The sequence below is a fragment of the Topomyia yanbarensis genome, chromosome 3 (genome assembly GCF_030247195.1).
Source record: "Topomyia yanbarensis strain Yona2022 chromosome 3, ASM3024719v1, whole genome shotgun sequence".
Classification (NCBI taxonomy): Eukaryota; Metazoa; Arthropoda; class Insecta; order Diptera; family Culicidae; genus Topomyia; species Topomyia yanbarensis.
The window spans coordinates 331255056-331277319 of NC_080672.1; the positions used below are offsets into that span (position 1 = coordinate 331255056).

The 22264-nt window shown below is 40.2% G+C and overlaps 1 protein-coding gene across 4 annotated transcripts; it reads left to right on the plus strand.

Annotated features, from left to right (window-relative positions):
- Positions 1–1906: 1906 nt before the first annotated feature.
- On the plus strand, positions 1907–19295 carry LOC131691224 (retinoblastoma-like protein 1). 4 transcript variants are annotated; one of them, XM_058977455.1, is made up of 9 exons: positions 1907–1997; positions 4215–4354; positions 4413–5739; positions 15605–15788; positions 15890–16054; positions 16347–16477; positions 16544–17038; positions 17099–17269; positions 17449–19295. In XM_058977455.1, the coding sequence occupies exons 2-9, from the start codon at positions 4233–4235 to the stop codon at positions 17623–17625; spliced, it is 2772 nt and encodes a 923-aa protein (XP_058833438.1). In that variant the 5' UTR covers positions 1907–1997; positions 4215–4232; the 3' UTR covers positions 17626–19295. The 4 variants fall into 4 exon arrangements, with proteins under 4 accessions (XP_058833438.1, XP_058833439.1, XP_058833437.1 ...); XM_058977456.1 differs by lacking the exon at positions 1907–1997 and adding an exon at positions 2069–2087; XM_058977454.1 differs by lacking the exon at positions 1907–1997 and adding an exon at positions 2562–2994.
- Positions 19296–22264: the final 2969 nt, after the last annotated feature.

The following is a 22264-nucleotide window of genomic DNA, read 5'->3' on the forward strand; positions in this document are numbered from 1 at the left end:
CTCACAGCAGAGAGAACAGACATATAAGCTAGAACAAACTTTCCCGAAAAACCATTTAAATGAAAATACGTTGAAAATCACCATCGCATCACAGAGAACAGACATCCATGATCGAACAAAAATATGTAAAAAACGTGTGAAAACAGTTGAATTAATATACGAAAAACACTAGCGCCGCCACACTAACCTATCCCAACTATCCGTCAAATCGATTCCGGAACCGGTTCGAAATTATGGATGGGTTCAGCATGGAATCTAGCTCAAAGAAAACAACCGATTACGTCTCTATCGGTTGACGCATTTAAGCTGGAATTCATGCTGGAAGTCCGAATCGGTTCCGGACTAGTTTGACTGGGTAGAGGAATAACCGTTGTCAATTCTGTCGCACTCAGCCACAAAAAAATATGACGACAGTAGCGCACCTGGTTTAGACATCCAAACTACCTTCGAAACCGTTAGAGATTTTACACAAGTTAGAGATTTTACACAAGTGAATCACCATTGTATCTAAGTTTGCACACAAGTCCCGTATAGCGATTGCTAGCCGATCGAAGCGCCGACCAGTGGCAAGTTGCTACTCGCTGTTGTCATTTCAAAGCGACAGTTTTATTTCTTACACAAGTTGAAAACTTTACTTGTATGTCAGTTCTCAGTGGGATAATGTACGACTCTTGTTACAGCGCAAATTCGTTAGTTGGGTGTTCGCTAGTTGGGCTGTTCGTTAGTTGGGTGTTCGCTAGTTGGGGCATGCCCCAACTAAAAGACACTCTTATGTCAAAACTGAAAGTCAAAAACTGATTGACGATTGAATGTCATTGATTTCAAGGGGTTCATTGGTTGATTTCTGTGGCGATCCAGAAAAAATCATACTTTGAAATTCAATGGAATTTTATTTTTTGAATTCATATTTCGGAATGATTTTAGTGAAATAAATGTGTTAAATATTTCGCTTCTTCCATTCAGCATCAACTAGTTTGTGTCGCAGAGACGTTAGTTTAGTAACTTTTGAAGGTCATCTCTGATGTATTCAATCACATTATCCAATCTTTTTTAGCTAGTGGCAACGTAGTATGTTTGTGCTTTATCGGCTTTTTTCCCGACGGTGTATCCATTTCCTGTTTTATGTGAAGGAATTTATCAAAAAATAATTGATGGCAAAAAGAACACTAATGACATACTTTGTCACAAAAAACAACTTTAAACTGGAAGGAAACAGTCAACTTTTGTGAATTGTAAAATATTTCTGTTTGTTTTTTATGAAAGAAAACAAAAAATCAGCGTTTCCCTTGAGTAATTTTTGTCAGCTGTCAGTTGCCCCATTAACGGATACGATTCGCTAGTTGGGGCGCAGTCGTGACTCAACTAACGAATTTGCGCTGTATATTCATAGAATAAAATCTAAGTTCATATTGTAGGAACAATACAAAAGCATTACCTCTAATGGTTACTATATGCCATAATATATTGTTTATTGTTCGGACTATGTCACAAATGGTTTTAACTATAATCCAAAAATGGATTCTCCACTGAAAAACAAAAATATGCATAGTTAGCATACTTTCTATTCCCGTCTCTTTTCTTCTGCTATGATTTTTATGCATTTTCATACATATACTTCTAGTAAGCATTCAATGAGTGGATAGACCGAATATGTCCAGAGCATAAAATTTACAGCAGAAGAAACGAGAGGTATTTCTAATATTTACCAATGTTTGAAACCCCTCGCTCTCGAAATGACAGCATGGCGGGCAAACCCGTAGCGTTAGCGTTAGAGCACTTTCTCATCGGCGCACAACCCTGAAACAGTTTTTGACAGCACGGGTTCGGTTCCGCGCCGAAGACAAACTCCCCACCCACTCGCAAAACCTCCCCTGTAATGACCGATGAACCCATACTTCTTTCACGCCTACGCAATTTAACTCGTCTAATTTCCAGCCCCCGATAAGATGATTCCTGCCTTTGACGCCATTTTTCGTTAGTTTTAAGGTTCGCTAAAGGTACGTGGTACTTGAAATAATACCATCCAATTTGAAATCACTCGCATTTGGCCAAAAACTTGAGGACGCGTGATTTTCCCGCCAGAAAAGGTGAGTTTTTCGCGCGTTTTCAGCCGCGCCCAGTCCAGGAATGACGTTTTGCCCATTCCCGCCCCTTCCAACACTTTGCCGGTGTTATTTTATTTTTCTGCTCGACGGTGTGCCCGAACTTGAAACTGGAGCAATAGTTTAATAAAATAATAGGTGATGAGGTTTGGCAAAGTTTATATTAAAGCATAATGGTTCCAAAATTTGGATTATGTACCATTGTTTTTTAAACTTATTTTAAGATTATGGTATGTTATGTAACTATTATAGTACAGCCTTTCATGTTCACAATGTTCATGAACGATTTAAAAAGATTTGTTTAAAACTTGAACGAGTTTTTAGCGTTATTATATTTGTTTCTAGGCAAAGCGTTTTAATTTATACTGGTTTGCATTTCCGAAGAAAGGGTATTTATTTCTGCGAAGTTGATGGAAAGATTCACCGTTGAACGGTGCTTGGCGAGATCGCGCTGTCAAACTTGTTTTCTTCGTTTTCTACACACGCATACTGTAAATTATTCGTCTGTCGTCCGTCGTCGGATGGAGTCGGTTCCGTGATTTTAGTTCTTTTTATCGGGATTTCAAGTTTTATCTGTAGTTTGGATTTGAAAGATTTTATTCTAGAAACCTGCTGTATAGTTCCGTAGTGCCCAAGTGTAGTGTATCGCAGAAACGCCAGTGCCATTCCGGTATCAATCTGTCTCCTGCCCCACCGCAAAGGTGCAATCGTGAACTGAGGTTGTTCTGCTTGTGTGGGGACAAACTACCGTGCGAAGATGACGAACCAGAAGAAAATGGAAGGCTTGCGAGCGGAACACCGAGCTATCTGTGAGCAGCTAAACATAGATGCCCAAACGGAGGAACGGTCCTGGAACTATTTCCTTGATGTTTCCAAAACGTACAATCTAGATGTGAGTTTAAATGCAAAATGTTTTCGGAAAGCTTCGATTTTGTTTACAACGTCACATCGCGTTAGAGCATTCTGTTATCAGTGTTATTGTTTTGTTGTGTGGCATGCTTTGGTAAATGAGCGCGTAATTAGTTGGAAGGTTAATAGGAAAATTATCATTGCTATCTTTACTCTATAAAAGACACTATTAAAAAATAAACAAAATCACCTCTGTTGCTAAGAGCCAAATAAGTGGATCTTTCTCCATTCGGAGCTTAAAATGATTCCTTCTATCGTATCATTCGGAGAGCTGAAATATCCATGCTCTTTTGCGAGAAATTGTCTTACTACGAAGAAAATTGTCTTACTACGAAGAAAAATTGAAGGAAACTGCAACGACACACTACGTATGTACAGGATGCGCTCCGTGATGCAACTTGCTGCGCGTTAATATATACGCCGTCTGTAGCCTGGTGTAGTAGATACATTACAATCTAGATCAGGCATGTAAATCTGTGAAAGTAAAATCACGTTTTGCTGATGTAATTTTCTTCGCTGAGTTACGACAAAGAAATAATCAGTGTTCTTTATTTTGGTATTCTTTAAACTTTGCTTTAATAACTTACAGTTACAGCTATATATGATAAAGGGCCGATTTCTTCACCCTCGTTTAGCGCTTAAGCGAAGTTTAAACGTACCGGTGAACCTGGTTTGAAAGTTAAGCGAGGGTGAAGAAATCGGCCCTAATACAGGTAATACAATAGATTAGCACATTCAGTCAGACGGTTGCAGTTCGAACACTGCACCGACATGGATGCTTAGCTACGTTCATATATGCCATCCTGTGCGTCGAACCAGATGTCTCCAGCAATACGATTTTTATATCCTTCCTACATGCTCAGGTTCTTTGATACCTGCTCTGGTGCTACCGACTGCTATTATAGAAGACGAGCTGATTTTTTTTATTTACCGACCTATTACTGCGTTTTCCCTTTTCTTTTTCTTTCTACGTTCTTTACGAACTTATGCTAGGTGTAGGGATCATATGAATACGAACAAGTCAGATGGCAGACAGCTGATCCTTTTTATTCGGTATTTCTTCCTTCCCTTTAAATGCCACTGAGCTAGACGATACAATGGCAAACGAATGGTGGAAAGAAAATCTCCCGCCACGAAGACAGTCCTTTTAAATTGTGTGAGCAATGTCTAGTTTCAATGATAACTTTATTGCTTCGATTCCAGGGCGACCAGCTTCATTGGATGTGCTGTTCTCTCTATGTCACGTGTCGACAGGCCGTTACCCCCACCGTAGGTAACACAAATTCCTTGCTGCAAGGGAATTGTATTTCGTTGACGAGACTTCTCCGATTGTGCAACATAAAGTAAGTCTTTTCGTACTTAATTCAGAAACAATATCTCTAATCAAATTGTTCTTTTCAGCTTATACGAGTTCTTCAGCAAAATCAATCAATGGATAGGGATGGCATCTTTACCGGAAAAATATCGCGATGCTGTTGGTCACCTGGAGCATAGCTTCGCTGTATCGATGTCTATCCATGGCAAGTTCCGCGAGGTGTATGCCAACATGTTTCTGCCTCCAAACGCGGATGAGCAAAAGCGTAGCAAAAAATCAAAACCCCAACCGTGTAGTTCCTATCAGCTGTACGAGTTCTGCTGGACACTATTCATCTGCGCTAAGGCGGAATATCCAGAGCAAAGTGTAGACCTGGTCACGTCCTACAACATGCTGCTGTGTTGCTTGAATCTTGTCTACGCCAATGCGATAGCCGATGGCAGAAGGGATTTAGTAAATCCTAAATTCCAAGGATTGCCGGATGGCTTTTTCAGCAAATCAGCCGTCACTGAGGAACCGGTTTGCATAGTGGATGCAATATGTGAGGAAGGTTCCGCGCCGGATGTTATGCACACAATGAACACCTGTTGGAAGGATCTTATTGAACAGTTATTCCAGAGAAAAGTTTTGCGAGGCGATCCAAACAGTTTCATGAACCTCATCTCGTTGACTAGCTTCGACGAAAACATGAAATCCCTCAACAATCGCTACGACACGTTTATTCTCAGTTGTGGCGAAATCGATGAACGGATCGTTCTGACACATCCCATAGTAGAGAACACACTCGATTCACGTGTCAAATACGAACCTTCGGTGTCCTCAACATCGTCCGTGAAAATTCCCTTGTGCCAACAAACACCGCTTAGTGGTCGTAGTCGCATCAGTAGTAATGAGTCCAATCAGTTCACACCAATATCTACCGCAAATGCCTCGGTTACCAAACTGCGCTCAAAACTGATGGGCTACGAGGGCGAGCCACAAAGCTCTCTGAGAGAGCTGTTTAATAGCTGTACACCGGACCCCACTGCTATAGTGAAGACTAGAATTGCAGCGGAAAGGGAGAATTTTTTCGCCAAAATGCGAGGACAAAATTGGAGTCAGACCTCTATGGTAGCAAAGTTTCACATGATTGAAGCATTGTACTACAAACTACTTGAGAATATTATACGTGCAGAGTTGAAACGTCGCCCCAGCAGCGCTGTGAAGGCTTTTTGCAACGAAGACATGGTTAACAAGACGCTTCTGGTGTGCTGTGCCGAAATTGTCATCTATGCTCACAATTTGCAGCAAAACTTCCCATGGATTTTGAATGTTTTCGACATGTCGCCCTCTTACTTCTACCGGATCATCGAGGTGGTGATTTTGAATCACAACGACTTGCTGTCGAGAGATGTTATAAAACATTTGAATAGTGTAAGTATGACGTATGTTACTAATCAGAGGTGAGCAAGACAAGCGACCAAATAGGTTGGTTTTGAAAATCCCAACACCCGTTGAGATATAATCGATCAGTACTATTCTTCAGCGAGGTCACTATCGCAGCACCGATTTCATAAATTAGCCCGGCGCGTCATTGGGAGTAATTGAATATTGTTTCGGTGGCTTTGAAAATGAAGGTAAAAGTTTTGACCTTTCTATATTGATGTGACGGTACAGAGGGTACGACGTTGGTGTCATAAGCCAATCGTATGTTCAAACTCCGTCAAGTAGGGGTTAATAAGGCCAGTAACATCGATCCTGGAAATATTCAATACTTCAAGAATTGAATAGGAAGTTCGCAGAAATAGATGTTAATGTTTCACAACGAAAACATTATTTAGTATTTACCTACCTGTAAGTAGTCCCAAAGAGCCACCATTGAGGCTAAGGCGGTTGTGTGTACACAAATTAACAAAGTTAAATGGGATATTGTCAAGTTCGCGTAAACAACTGCATCGAAGTAGCGACTGTTTAGGTATGAGAAGCAGACAAAATTATTATTCAGTGGGGTATGTTTAAATGTATCTGCTTTTAATAGATCTTTCCGATAATAATAATAATTGCAGAATTAAGATTACCAGTCTAAAATGTATTTTACTTCACTCTGGTTATGTCCACACTCATCGTTGCCTTTTAGCTGACGCAGTTCTTTTCTAGTAATGCTTACTTCAGACAGTATCCTTATTAGTTCAAAAATACTTATCCACTCTTCTGAGAAGAGTCTGAAAAATTAGGAAAACACTGTAGTACGTGTCCTAGATTCTCAGTAGTCCTTTGCTTAACGTGGAGAATATTATTGTGACCAAGCAGGGAGCTGAACGGCGCACGCAAGCTTCTATCGGTGTGCTATCGGGCATGAAAGAATATAAATAGGCTTAGTTATTATTAATGCCAGCAAAACAAAGTACATTGTCGCAACATGGGTCCAGTAGTGTTGGTGGTACTAGATGGTGAAATATTTGAAATTGTAGATTAATTTGTGTACCTTGGAACTCTAGTGATGTGCGCTAACGATGTTACCCGCGAGATGAAAAGGCGTATTGCAACTGCAAATAGGGCTTATTATGGACTTCGTAACCAGCTTAAGTCCCGCAGTCTACGAACGAAGACGAAATTCGCTCTATATACGACCCTGATACTCCCGGTGGCTTTATACGGCCGTGAAGCATGGACGTTAAAGGAAGCCGACCGAAGAGCGTTCGGAGTATTCGAGCGTAAGGTGCTGCGAGCAATACTCGACATAAAACAGGATAATGGAATCTGGCGGCGTCGCATGAACCATGAGTTATACCAAGTATATAAAGGGATGGATATAGTGAAGCTGTTACAACACGGCAGACTGCAGTAGGCTGGACATGTGCTCCGAATGCCGGATGAGCGTCAAGCGGAGACAATATTCAACAGGGAACCCGGAAGAGGCCGTCGGCTTCGTGGCAGGCCCCGTACATGATAGTTTTGTGTGGTTAAGGAAGACCTGGGGGCGCTCAACCTTCAGGGCGACTGTAAGCGATAGGCCCAGGATCGAGTCCATTGGAGGAGGATACTCCATCCGGCGTAGGCGGATCGAGGAGCAGCTGTAGTCCATCAAATATCAAGTTATAAAGCTCAGAATGAAATTGTGCAGTTGTTGTTACCACATCTGGCAACGAAGAGAATTATGATTGCAAGTAGGTAAAAATAAAATAAAACCGGTTTTCATCCAAATGATTCTTCATTTGGATGAAAACCGGTTTTATTTTATTTTTACCTACTTACAATCATAATTCTCTTATGCTCTTGGCCGTTAGTGTTTCACCACCAAAGAAGACGATCTCGCAGCAGTAAGCTGCGTCAACAAGCATTCGTTTCAGTTATTATTGTTCGAAATACGGAAGCCTCGAACATAAACCCCTTAAATTTCTGTCATTAACCTGAAACGCAGAAGGGAATGAACGAGAAATTTCGAAGAACGAGAAATTTCGAAGCGGCTAGTGAAGAGAAAAATCATACGAAACTAAATAATATCTTGTTAGCGAAAGGAATACTCGAGTTCAGGGCCGTCGAGAGTCGACCCAAGGCTTGTATTACTGCCGGGCCCTTTTAAACCTAAGCCCTCTAGTTTAGTATGAGTTAGTACCTCTTCAATCATGACAAACTCATGAGTCCGTGGTTTCTATTAGTCTCCGGTTGACTCATATTGTCACATCCACAGATAGCGTACCAGACAAGTGAAGTTCGACAGCTTCTTATTCCATGGTAACCAAATAGGGTAAAATTGCCAGGAATTCAGGAATCAGTAGCGTCTATCTCAAATGATACGAATGAATCGTCTTCTCATGGTTTTCCTGATGATGGAAGGATTGGGGAAGGAAGTGGTAAAGTTAGGGGTAAGGAATATACCCAAGAGATCACGAAGCTTTAATGGCTTTAGATATGTACTATATTCGCATACAAAACATATGCTTTACGACTTAATAGTTCTATAGAGATCATTAAAGCACACTTAGTATCGGAAAAGACGAAAGAATGTGCAAGTTCAGGAGCACTGTGTGTTTTTTAAATAACTTCCCTTCTTTATCGACACAGCAAATGAAAAAATTACCTTTCGATAACGTACCCACCCTTCCTCTCTTCTTTTGTTTGACATGCCGACAGTTTAAATTGACGATTTAGTGCCTATATAAATGGAATTCGATCCGCAGCCGAACCTCGTCTCAATTTATTATACGCGTTTGATCACCTAAGTAACCATAAGCAGTAATTTAAAACTCGAGATTGACTATAAGTTAGCATTCCTATAGCTAACTAGCCGTATACAAGTATTTTTAATGCTTCAACGCTCCTAAAATTTGAAACATTCAATCTAGCACTATATCGACATACAGAACATAGACATCGTGCTAAAAAGCTTTTGAAGTTAAATGCTATGAAGTTTTTATAGAAAACTCTAAATGCAAAAATAGAATCTTGTTACAGTGCTTTGAGACACCGAACAATAACAAATGTACCTATGCGTTCCAATAATCCCCTAAACTCGTATGCCTTCCTGTAATAAATGATGATGCAATAAAAAAACACTTAAAATCAAAATGCAAATTCTGCACGATTCTTCGAAAAAAAAAATCCAATTGCAAATATAATCCACATTTGCGTAATTTCAACTAAACGTCTAGGTAGAGTTTGGATTAAACCGAATATACAAGCAAATCTTCTCACAGATCAGCGATCAAACGCGTATACCACATTGGGACGAGCTTTTCAATAGCGGATTGAACCCCATTTCTATAGACACTAAATTTAAACAGGTGGCACATCAAAAAAGAAGAGCGGAAGGGTGAGTGTGTTATCGAAAGTTTATTTTTTCTTTTGCAGTTAGAGGTATGCGCCGCGCCGCCGATTTCAGTTAAAAATAGGCGGCGCGCCGGCGTCACGCCGATGTGCTTGCTGCTTTTACATGCAATCGCAGGCGCGGCGCGGCGGCGGCGTGGCGCACACCTCTATTTGCAGTATCGATAAAGAAGGGAAGTTATTTTTAAACGGCTCTATATTAACATTGCTGACAGCCATTAAGGTGCTTCTGAACTAGCTCTATTCTGGCACACTATTTCGTCTCTTCCGGCACTAAGCGTGCTTTAATGATCTCTATAGAACTATGAAGCCGTAAAGCATATGTTTTGTAGGCAAATATAGAACATGTCTAAAGTCATTAAATAATGTTTCGTGGTTACTTGGGCGAGGTCCAAAATCACCGTTCTATCTCAACACAATCCACTTTTGGAAGAAAAATCCCTTGAACGTGCTATAAAAACACAACATTTATCCATTTTAATTACCAGTTTATTAAGGTCTACCTTCTCATCTCGCCTAGAATAGAAACTAAAAATCGTTCCGCTATAGATACAGTCGTGATTCGTTGGTTGGGCCACAGCCTATGTCCAACTGACGAATTTAATTCGCTAGTTGGATCGACTGACAAATGTCAAAAACTCTCCAAACAAGACATTAGTAGTGTAAAAGATTGTTAGATAGATTGTCAAAGTCAATTTGACATGAGATTTTGACGTTCAGATGCTTTTTAGTTGGACAATGGTCCAACTAGCGGAGGTCCAACTAAAAAGCGGTCCAGTTAAAAAGTGTCCAACCAGTGAATCACGTCTGTACACGGCAAAAACGACAGCAGACGAATTATGTTGCTTTCGATTTTTGGAAATGTCTTGTAAAACCAGCTACTCGTAAAGTGAAATAATCACTAAATGTGCAGATTGTACTCAGTCCGGGAGAAGCTAACGCTCTGAAAATCCTCCATATCAAAAATTAAGAAGCACAGTCGTTCAGCACACTTACGAAAGCTGTCACGTTAACAACATCATCCCCATATATATAGGCAAGGGCTCTAGAGAGACGTGCTCACACGAATTATCTCCACACGCCCCTGACATCGCGATTAACAAATTTATGTCATGATACGCAGAAGTGGCTTCCATAAGAGCTGTAACTTCACATTTTCCCGGGCTTTTGTGTACGAACCAACTTTTTCATACGTAACCATTTTATGCGGATCTACCGAAAATGGGACTTTCATCAGACAACACTGGTTATGCAACCATGGTAGATTCCTATGCGCGAATTCTGCAAAAAGATACTGCAGCTCGGAAACCTTTGTGCAAAAGCAGCTAAGAAAATCTCACGTACTATAACCGTAAACAGCACACCGTTATCTTATGCCAAGCCACAAACGGCTACAAAACGAATATCTAGGGGAGAGTGGGTGCGCTTGATCCCACGTTTGTTTTTTACTCATAACTTTTCAATGAAATAAAAATTTCAATTGCAAAATTTGTCATCTTGTAGTCAATTCAAATTGTAAGAGCTGTGAATATTGTGTAAATTGGAAAACTATATCCCGTAATATGACCAATTTTGAAAATCATGCCAAAACGAGGTTTTTGTAAAAACGTGTGGTAACTTGATCCCCCGCCTACTAGGACTAAAGAAACAAAGCCCACTAAGACCTATAGATACGAAAGTTCAGCTAACCACCTATCCTGACAAATTAAATAATAAGACTACCTTTTTAGATGCACGACAAGCTTTAATCACAGTAGAAAGTCCAGACAAGTATTTGCGGTAAATCAATGCTGTTCAACTGGCTTTTTCAACCTACATTTACTTATACCATCATTTGTTCATGGAAAGAACATTTTAGATCAATTAATAATGCCAGGTACGTTATGAAAATGAAGTTTTTCTAATTCTATACATTTCGGAAGTGTTTGAGAGAACTAATGATAGGGATCAAGAATACCCATTGTTACAGGGATCAAAGGTACCTGTTGTATGAGGTGCACAAAATTTATTTTTTTTTTGCATGTGTAGTGACACTTTTAATTCGAAAAACGTGTTTTTCTAGGCAACTGCCCTTAGAAAGTCATCAAACTTGAAAATGTGCATAAATAATTAGTTCGACGATCTCATACAACCGTTCAAAAAATTTGTGACAAGATCTTCGAGATGGATTTAAACACATATTTTCTAAAATATTATGCAACTTTTCGAAACCAAATGTAATACATCCGATCTGTTGTTTATACGTCATAAACGACCAAATACTTCATTTTTTTTTTATATTGTGATAACTTTATGCGTATAGATTAGGAGATATGGCCAGGGAATCAAATATCTCCAAGGATCAAGTGTCCTCACTCTCCCCTAAGGATCTGACAGGAACAAATATTCACTTAACAACAATCACGCCCAGTGTCTCCAAGCCAACAACCGGCACCACCAGCAAAGAAGCGAACGTAGAAGAGGACGAATGCATTTGCCCGTGCGCTCTACTGCTTTCTTTGAAAATACTTTGAATTGGCTTCTCAATATACACTGCAAATTTCGTCGATTCAAGCAATAAAACTCGTTTTTTAAACTTGTACACAAAGTAGACAACTCGCTTAAGAACGTTTGCTTTAACAAATGTTAACTATCAAATAAAGTTTTAATTTACGCTTTTTTCATATAACAATTTAATAAGGCGAATGATTCCAAAGAAATTACTATTGCTATTTTTATTGGTCTTAATACGGGTGTGTCCGCTTATCTTTCGGGTAAAAACGCGGGCCCTCAAATACGACCTGGGCCCTAGGGCAATTGCCCTGGCTGCCTCCCCCTATGATCGGGCCTGCTCGAGTTACAAGACTTAGTCTATTCCAGCGAGGGTGCTGATGTAGAGGAAGATAAGGAGAATGCAGTTCACCCTTACAATACAGCAATAAATAAACTCGACAATCATTTTTTCACCCAAGCCACACGACTCGTATTAGCGTAATGAATTCTGAAAGTAATTGCCGTACTCGGCACAGGATCACCACGTGAGCCGCTTGTAAAGTTCCTGTTGCGTTGCACCAAACAAACTAAGAAATGCGACTTTGGAAAGACACAAGCAGAAAGTCGAGATTTTCTCGAATAATCGATAAAATTATATATTACGCACCGGCTGAGCTGAAAGAAAAACTGCTGCAAGAAGATACACTGACGCTGGAACAAGAATGGTAAATTCGATTGAGTCTATTTAAAATCAAGCTTAAGCAATAGCTGATAATAGTGGGTCGATAGCTACTAACCACATTCAAAGATTACGAAGTTGCTACCGATGTGGACAGAAGAATCACTACGGAAATGACCAGCAGTGTTCGGCTCGAGAGAAAAATTGTGAGAAATGTGGTAAGTAGGGTCATTTTGCTAAAGTGTGCCGTTCTATGCCGAAACGGAAGTTCAATCGACCTAACGATTCACAATACAACCATTCTCACAAACGACCACGATACGATATTGTTTTCTGGGTCTTGTAAATTGTGTGGGAAAATTTCTTCCAGATCTTGGACCGATTACAGCACCTTTGCTTTGCAATAATACAAAATTTAATTGGAAAGAAGAGCATCAGCACTATTTTGAAAAATTTACGCCAGAAAACTGCCTTGACTACAGTTCCGATTACACACAGTATGCTAGATATTCTATCTCGTTTAAAAAAGGACGTTCATATAGAAAGGTTATGAAATCACTGTGAACATGGTCAACCTAATCCTGAGTCGGGATTTTTTTTACCAAGATAATTTTTTTACATAGATAAGTTTTCTGTGTTTTAGCAGGTGTAGGCGTAGGGGTATGCGGTGAGGGGTTGACACCCCACATTACACACCACCCTTTCCTAACTCTCATACCTCCATTAAAATTAAAAATAATTTTGAGAAGTGATCACAATGAAGATTGTTTGGCATACTTCACCTCCAGGATAACGGGAATTTGGCATAACGGTCGTTAGGCATAACGGTCATTTGGCATAATTTCTAATTTAGCGTAAATTGAGGGTCATTTGACATAACGGACATTTGGCATAAATTTGAGAAGTGATCACACTCATTTGCCATTTTTTATCTACAGGGAAACGGACATAATTTTAGACTGTACGAGACATTATTCTTCTTAACAAATTAGTAAATTTCATTTACACGTAATGTGGCTACACCACATCGTTTCAGGTCGCGTGCTAATTCATAGAATGGTAAGAATGGTAAACAGACGCCTGGCAACCCTTCTCGAGAATCAGGATCTTCTTGACACCTAGGCTGCCTCGGAGAAGTATTAAGCAACGCCATGGCCAACGAATTGTATGAGGACATTGTCAATCTAGATCTCGCCAAAGCCTATATGGCCAAACATAACATGGCGTGAAGGAGTGCTCCGTCAGCTGCACCAATGAGATATCCACGGAAACGTTAGCTGCTTCATCGAGCAATACCTTAGTGACCTGTTTTGGCAAAAGTGCTCCCCCAGGGCTCGGCGCTGGCAGTCACACTATTCCTGATCAGCATAAACTACCTCTTCAGTACGCTCCCCAAACGGCATAGACCTGTTTATTTACGCCGACGATGTGATCCTTGTAGCTAACGGATAGACGAATGTTCACACTAGACTGAAGCTGCCAGCAGCTGTTGGCCGATAGGCCGACTGAGTCGGTTTCTGCATCTTATCTCCAAAATACGCCATTTCACACTCTTGCAACTCCCACCACATAGCCACCGGTAGGCCGGTCAAACTTGCTGGAACCGTAATTCCATTCCGCAAGGAGCCAAAAATCCTTGGCAACCGGAAGAGGACTTTCCTTCCGCACTTTCGACAGGTGAAAAAGGACTGTGAAAACAAAAAACGACTTGTTCGCACCATAAGCTCGCAACACTCGAGGTGGAATAGGCAAACCCGGGAGGTAAACCGCTCTTAATAGCCACCAGGTTCTCATCCGCAGCCGTTTGTTCTACGGTCTCAAGATAACCAGTCGCATTTGGTAGGATTTGCTTGACATCCTCGCACAGCTGTATCACGAGGCAGTCAGGTCGGCCTCGAGTCTGCTGCCCGGCACCCCAGACGAAGAAGCCTGCGTTGAAACCGATACACAAAAGCCGCCTCCATCGCCGTTGCCGTTACCAACAAACCTGATGATACCCAATAGTGATTTTCTCCGATTTCTTCTCGGTAATCAAGGCGCTGGAATCGGGGGAGTCCAAGCACCCGTACGTCTAAAACATAGAGCTATGCTGTGACCCGTTGACAACCATATGCTGGGTTCCCGGACACATCTGACTGCTTGGCCGCCACTCTCGCGCCCTCTTTTCTAATGAGGTCTCATCATCCGACATCATTGAGGCATTCAAGGCAAAGATGGTCGAGCACTTCATCACTCACTGGATGTACTTTCGAAGCCACTCTCAGGAAGCAAAAGGCGATCTCGAAAAGAGGACAGACCGCGAAAACCGAATAGAACAACGAGCGCTTTCCCGTCTCCGCGTGCGTCATACGAAGTTCACCCATACTGCCGTTACAAGCATATTTGTCCCATGTTCTATGGGATTCCCTATATACATGGGACAATTAAGCGTAGAACGGCAGCATACTCACACTATCACCCGCGTCGACCGTCTAGTATGCACGAATTTCAATACAAGACTCACTGGGGCACTTACTCTTAAACTGCTGGGAGTCTGAAAACTTGCGACGACACTACAATCTGCCTTACTCGATTCGGGACACACTAGCGAACGACCCAATGAATGAAGAGGCACTTCTCGCTTTCTTGAAAGATGCTAATCTTGTCGAATCCATCTAAGGTAGACTGCGAACGGGTTAACCCCACACTATCAGGTAAATACCACTCTGCCCAGCGGGGACCCTCCGCCCAGCGGGGGGACCCTCCGCCCAGCGGGGGGACCCTCCGCCACGCTCGGACCGGGTGCTGAGGAAGCCTTCCCACGGCCCTTCGACTGCTACAATCCGCAACTATCGCCCAGCGAGCGACCTGTATGTCACACCCAGACCCGGGTGCTGGAGAAGTTTTCCCGCGAACGTTCGATTGCCGCCATATGCCAGTCCATCAATCATCGCTGGGTACTGGGGAGGCTCTCCCGCTGCCCCGACTAGGTGCTTTCATCTCGGAGCTCAACATCTCGACGATGACCTAATAAACAACCGAACTCAAAGAAGATAAGCCAAACTTTGTTAAATGCCTTATAACTATATTTCCTTTCATGGCGAATGACCTGTAGCGGTTAAAGCCCTATAAATAAAAATAATAACTTTTTGTTCGATAGCTTCACCATGATGCAAATTATGTTTTAATCATTTGTTTTCTATGTTTATTATGAAAAACGTGAATCCGTTTGCTTGTTTGCGCTGCTCAATCCCTACTCTGCAATGGTGATTAACAAATTACGAACCGTCGAATTGTCTTTTCAATGTGCAACAATTATTAAACATGAACTATTCTTCATAGATCGAGGAACAATGCCTGGGATCGTTCTGCTGGGCACGATCGTCTCCACTATGGACGAAAATGGAAGCCATCAGCTACAAAGTTCCCACCAGCCAGGATGTGGAATCGTCGACGGACTTGTCCGGTATTACACCCCACAAACCTGGCGACGGGGCAATTATGATAAACGGTCATGCAAAACTGGGTGAGTAATCACACCGTCTGGTACGGAAATTTTCGTTTTTGCAATCTCTTAGATGTCTAAAAAACCAGAGCTGATCGTTGAATGTATAATCAACCCGTTAGAGTCGACACCGTTGGCATCGACGGCCACCGCAGTTGCTGGTACATCTCAACGAAAGATTCCCAATCCAGATTCTGCCAAGAAGCGCCTGTTCAAAATGAACGATGACGAAGCGGAACCTGTCTCGTCCAGTGAGGGTTCGGCGGAAAAGAGAAATCAATCGACAGGTTGGTGCAATACGCGCACTTTCATCAATATCTTCATCTGCAAGCTGCGCCTGGGTGTTTTCATTGGGTTATTCGATAAAGCTTCATGTTGATTGAACTAACAAATCAGAGGAACGGGCATAGTTTCGTTCATTAACGTATTGGTACTACGTTCCAATATGTGGTTACTCATTGCATCTAACATAACGGTTTTTCTTTGACGCATCTAATCATTCTGCTTCGAAAAATTTGCTTACATTTCTATTCTACTCAACATCTGCCATGTTCTCTATTATATTTTATTTTATTCCAGAAACCAATGGACTCCGCATGAATTTATCTCAGACATTCCAATCCACCCTTGGATTCAATTCACCGCAGAAGCTTTCCGTCCCGAATGGTTCCCTTTCGAATTGTAAATCTCTTAATCTTTTCTTCAGAAAGGTATTTGACGATTGTATATCAGGTGTATTTGAAGAACTTAAAAACTATTTTATTTCTATTTTTCAGTTTTATGCGCTGGCCGCCGTTCGTATGAGAGATTTATGTAGTAGATTGAATTTGACTTTGCCAGACATCCAAAAGCAAATATGGACCATATTTGAGCATTCGATTGTGCACTGTACGAAGGAACTAATGTGCGATCGGCATCTGGATCAGATACTGATGTGCGCGATATACGTACTTGTTCGAGTTCAAAAGTTGAACAAAACATTTGCCGATATCATGAGAAATTACCTCAACCAGCCCCAAGCTAACAGTGATATGTATCGTAGTGTTTTCATAACGCGACGTACGCCGGAGGAAATGGAAAAGCTTCGACAGCAACAACATGGGACTAGTGGCAATGGCGAAGTCGAAGGAAACCGGGTGGCACCGGCTGAATTGGCCGGTGTTTCCGTGCAGCACGACGGCGAGGAACGCGGTGACCTTATTATGTTCTACAACACGGTGTATGCGGTTGTAATGAAGGACTTTGCCTTAAAGTTTGGCAATGTGGATGAAGTAAGAGCTCCGATAGCTAGATAGGATGCAGCTGATTTAAACATCACTTTTCTTTTATAGCATGATCTTCTGTTGTCACCGCCTCCGAAGACACCTAACCGAAGTGTGTTGCTCTCTCCGAAGCAGATCGATGGACGAATATCACTGTACGTCACCCCAATGGAACGGAAGATTGATCTGAAGGATTCGCCCAACTCGTTTACGTTCAATTTTCATCGCAGTCCGGCAAAGGTAAGAATTGCGATGCGACTTATACATTCACTGCCCATAACCGCAAGTCAGTTCTATGGGATCCTCTATCTACATAAGTCTGACTTACGATTATAAGCAGGCTTCTTAAAGGCTACCAGAAATCGTTCCAGTAGTGTTAATTCTAATATTTTTTGCGTTACTTCATTATCGACCTCCAGGATCTAGAAGAAATCAATCGTATCGTGAGAAGTAGCGGCATTGGCAGTTGCAAGCGCAGCCTGAGTGATCCTGACTCGTACGACCCTACCGGTTTGCCCAAAACGCGCAAATGCACCAAATGGGACAAACTTATTTCCGATCGGCAACAACAGGAGACTAATAATAATGCTAAGTAACTTTTTAACGATTACGCAAAGTAAGCTGGATTATGTTTGCGATCGCATTCGGCTTAGATTACGACGGTAAACGACGTATAGAATTGTGGTTTTTTTCAAATTGACAAGTGTAGATTCGTTACCTGACAGTGGACGAAGAATAAGTTCAATCGTGTAGAACTTTGACCATTTTAATTGTATTTTTTGAATGTTATGAAATTGAATAATGCTAATACGATTAGGCCTACACTTTTTAAGTAAGATGCATTAGATTCTACTGGATCAAAATTATGTGTACCATTATAACGGATTGATAAACCTTTCTCGCCTGATTACACTCGATGTGATAATAGTTTTCCAAAGTTACAAGTTTCATTGATCTCAAAATCGAGTCATTTTATTTAATTATCGTAATCTTTTATTTATTGAACAGAAAATAAGACCGATTTTTTTAGTTAAATTATTTTATTTGAAAACTTGTTTACGATGTCAGCCAGCACCCAAACAGTACCTTGTGCATTGCGGAGAGCCCGCATTGCTGCTGTCGTTGCTGAAATATTCTATGCGGACCATCAAACATTTCCCACATTCGCTCGTGAGAGCCTATCCTTTGAAAATTTTTATTAATTCAATAGTACATCGGGTGTGATTGGGTTGTATGTCGAACTGTCAAACAAAAAGAATATTTGATTTCTTCCTATAAAAAACCAGACCAGTCCCAGTTATACCTTCGCCAAATTTCAGCCTTGTGATCGCGTTTAAATTTGTTGACTAAACCTAAACCGGAATGGTTAAAATTACTGACACTCGTATGTTTCGCTGTAGAAATACGAAAACAGAGCCGGGGAATTCCGGCCATAAATTATCATATCCATATTTTTCCAGCAAACCCACGAGTGTTTGAAATTTGAATCTCACGGTACCGTGCGAGACCCATATTCGGTACATTTGGAAAGTTTTCCTCTCCAGCTCGCGCCATATCAAAATAATCGTGCAATAAACTAATATCATTTAGGCATCGTAAAAGTATGATAGCTCAACACAAAAAAATATGTTTTTAGAATCGTGTGAGATAGATACTTTCCCAACATATAGGGTTGCATACAGAACACAGCGCTGGCAAACGTGATGATTCAATGAAGCATGAAGAAAATGCCCTAATACTTGCAAACTAATAATTGGCACGAATTCCAATTTTTTCCGTGTACGTTTTTATAATTTTTATCGAATATGGGCAGAATGTGATCCGCTCCAAAATCGGTGACGCGCACGGTATTTCCTTACATATTATATTATTGTTATTTTCATTGATATTTAATCGCTTATAACTATTATTTTGGGTCGTTTAACAAACAATATTATTTCATTTTCAAAACAGATTTTAAATCTATTCACTGGATTTGTATTCAATTGAATTTTTATTTGGTAAATAATAAACTGAACAAATAGTTGATCCAAACATAAAAAGGATAAGACTACCCTATTATTGCTTATGGCTTGCTCTAGTTTAGATTATTATAGTAAAAAGCGATTGAATACCAATATGGTGGCGAGATGGAAAGTCACAATAACGTGAACAAAAATACATAGATGCAGTAGAACTGTGCGGCATTCGTATAATATATAACGTACCTATTTACTCACCACAAAAATGTATAAAAATAAGCAAATAATCATGATTTCGCAACTAAGTGTTTCCAGTAACTTATCCGAAATTCTTGTTATTTTACGATGTTATTCCGGCGACACTGTCTAATTGTGTCTATTGGAGGTGTGTGCAGTGTGTAATTGGATCTCGTTAATGGCACGTACCTCACCTTAGAGTGGTTGATAAAGTAAAGGAACATGTTCGGGATGCATTTTTGGGTCTACCTTTTTGTATCATTTCCTTTCACAGTATCGTTCTTTTGGGCCCTGTGTTTGTTTTCAGTTTTGTGTCCGGTAATGTGTCGTTTATTTTTCAGGGTATGTTATCAGTTCGTAAATATCCATTCTTTACCGCTTTTGGCTAAGCGATAGTTGGGACTGAAACATCATGTTTCGCTTTTTTTATTTGAAAACAGGTTGGATCTCCGGAAATCCGATTGTAGATCGAGCGGAAATATTTACAATGGCCTTCGATACGTAGAATTGGTATAGAAATTATCTTAGCTTATTCTGAGAACTGGTATGGTTCCGTGGGTTGTGGTATGACTAATCACAAAAAATGTGTTTTCGGGACAAAATGTCAAAAAATATAAATGATTCTAAATTTTACTGTTTTGCTTGAATTTTGTTGCTAAGGATCCAATGCTTAACAATGTATAGTTAATAAAAAATATTGCTACTTGCGAATAGTGCTATTCTGGAATGATTGAATCAGCGTGGGACAGAATGAGATGGTATGTGAGCGATATGTGAACCAGAATGAGAGTGTATGTGAGTAGTATAGGGAATGAAAAACGAAAAATGGAAAAGAAAGCATCTATCCGCGAGTCCCGTTCCAGGCATATTATCAGTTGTTAGTCTTCGCAGGGTAATTTATTGCTAGCCTAATTTTTGGAGCTTTTCTGCTTATGTGGTCAAAGATGTGAAAAATGAAAAAAATAAACTATTTTTGGTAGAAACCAGAAATCTGTGCATTTTCGAAAAATAAATCCACCTAGCAGTAAAATGTGCAGAATGATTAATATACATCTAATTAATAAAATAAATAAATCAAACTGGTCCAGCCCATTCAATAAAAAAATAAAAAATGAATAACATGAATAAAATTAATAAAAACATTAAAATTATAAAATTTGTTTAAATAATAAAATGGATAAAATAATTGAAATGAATTGAATAATATGGATAAAATTAATAAAATCAATAAAATAAATAGAATGACGGAAACGAAATGAATAGTGAGATCAAGGATGTGAAATATACAGATCAGTAAACTAGAAGTGGCAGGGTCATTAGAAACAGACTGCAAATCTTACGGACCAATATTTTGTCTCCTGCAAGTAGGGGTCGAGCTTGGGTAGTATTACTACGAATTATTTTTTATCGCTGTCAGGTTTTCGAAAATCGGAAAAAATGGTGTCACTCGAAAAGTAGAGAATTATTTTTTTTACATTTTAACGACATTCAATTAGCTAGGCATTACTGGGTTTGGAAAGTTATGAAAATTAGAGCCATAGTACTCAAGTGAGAGCAAGGATGTGAAGTATAGAGATCGGAAAACTAGAAGTGGCAGGGTCATTAGAACAGGTTTAATATCTTACGGGCTTAACTTTTGTCTTCTGCTGATGAGGGTCGAGCTTAGGCAGAATAACTACGAATCACTCGAGCTCATCAGCATGTCCCTTGGCATAGACAGACTTGTCCACTTTTACCGTGGGAACCGACAAAAGAAAAGCCACGCAAGATCACCACTGAAAACCTGTCTACGATTAGCATCAATCAATGATGATTGCTGCTATTCATCTCTGTTTGCCTTTCGAATTCCGGGATAGATTTTTATTAGACTATTGTCACGGTGCTTACAGTCGTAGCGGGTTTGCTACATTGTGTAAGGTGGTGGCTGTGTCTAGAGCGGCTACCCACCGCTGCTGATGGATTCCCATGAGTTCCTTTTTCTTTTTTCCTTTTTTATTTTGACTATGTTAGTCACATTTTCTTTTTTACATTTTAAAGACATTAAAAAGTAGAGAATTGATTTAGCCCAAGCACCTGTGAAAACCTCAACTCTCTCATCTTGAACCATGTGGATACTTTCTACACAGACATTAGTAAGGCATTCGACCGTATTGACATACCTTTAATACTCTTCAAACTGCAAACATGTTTCATAGAAAATATTGAAATGGTTCGAATCATATTTAACGAAACGCGAACAAACAATTCGCTTTCAGAATATACTCTCTGATCCAATTCGTGTTGCCTCTGGCATATCCCAGGGTTCCCACTTAGGCCCTCTTCTTTTTATTTTGTACGTAAATGACATTAGCTGTATATTCAAACATATTAAAGTGCATGTATATGCAGACGACATGAAACTGGTGATGGAAATAAGAAATTTCAAAGACGCTGAAGCATTCCAAAACGAATTCAGTCTATTCCACACAAGCGTCTACTCCAACTTAACGTAAAGAAATGTAACTCAATAACCCGAGGGATTGCCCTTCCTATGATGATTCTCAGAGATAGACCGTTCCAGCATCAAATTATGGTCTTGTCAAATTTTGGTCTTGTCAAACTGCAAATGACGTGAAAACCCAAGATGGTATCAGATAAGGTATAGGCATACGTAAAGCGAGAGTTTTGGTTTTACAATCGGCAACATCTATATTGCGTAAATACTGCTTTACGTCCAGAAAAAAAAGTTGTTCAAATCGAAATTAATTAAAACAATGTTTTGAATATAGAAACTAGTGCTTTCAGTCTTTTTGAGGTTCTCAAGGCGTTTGCCACCAATAATATTATTGTACGCACTTGCATGTACCTTATGCAGATTATCTTGAATCTGTTTTGCGCTTGTCAAATCTGCCACTCTTCTTATTCTTATCCGGACACGCTCTTCTTCCCTTTGGGGCAGACCCTCGCAATAACCTTCAGCAGAAAAACTTCAAATATTCCCATAGACATACACTTAGGCAACCAACTTTAAGAAAAACGCAAAATTTGTTCGAGATCT

What these genes read in the sequence shown, in the direction of transcription:
- LOC131691224 (XM_058977454.1), top strand. Translation starts at nt 2,860, where the DNA reads ATGACGAACCAGAAGAAAATGGAAGGCTTGCGAGCGGAACACCGAGCT. An exon ending in TTATAAAACATTTGAATAGT is followed by an intron (nt 5,740 to 15,604) that starts GTAAGTATGACG and finishes TATTCTTCATAG; the next exon opens with ATCGAGGAACAATGCCTGGG. An exon ending in AGTTTGGCAATGTGGATGAA is followed by an intron (nt 17,039 to 17,098) that starts GTAAGAGCTCCG and finishes TTTCTTTTATAG; the next exon opens with CATGATCTTCTGTTGTCACC.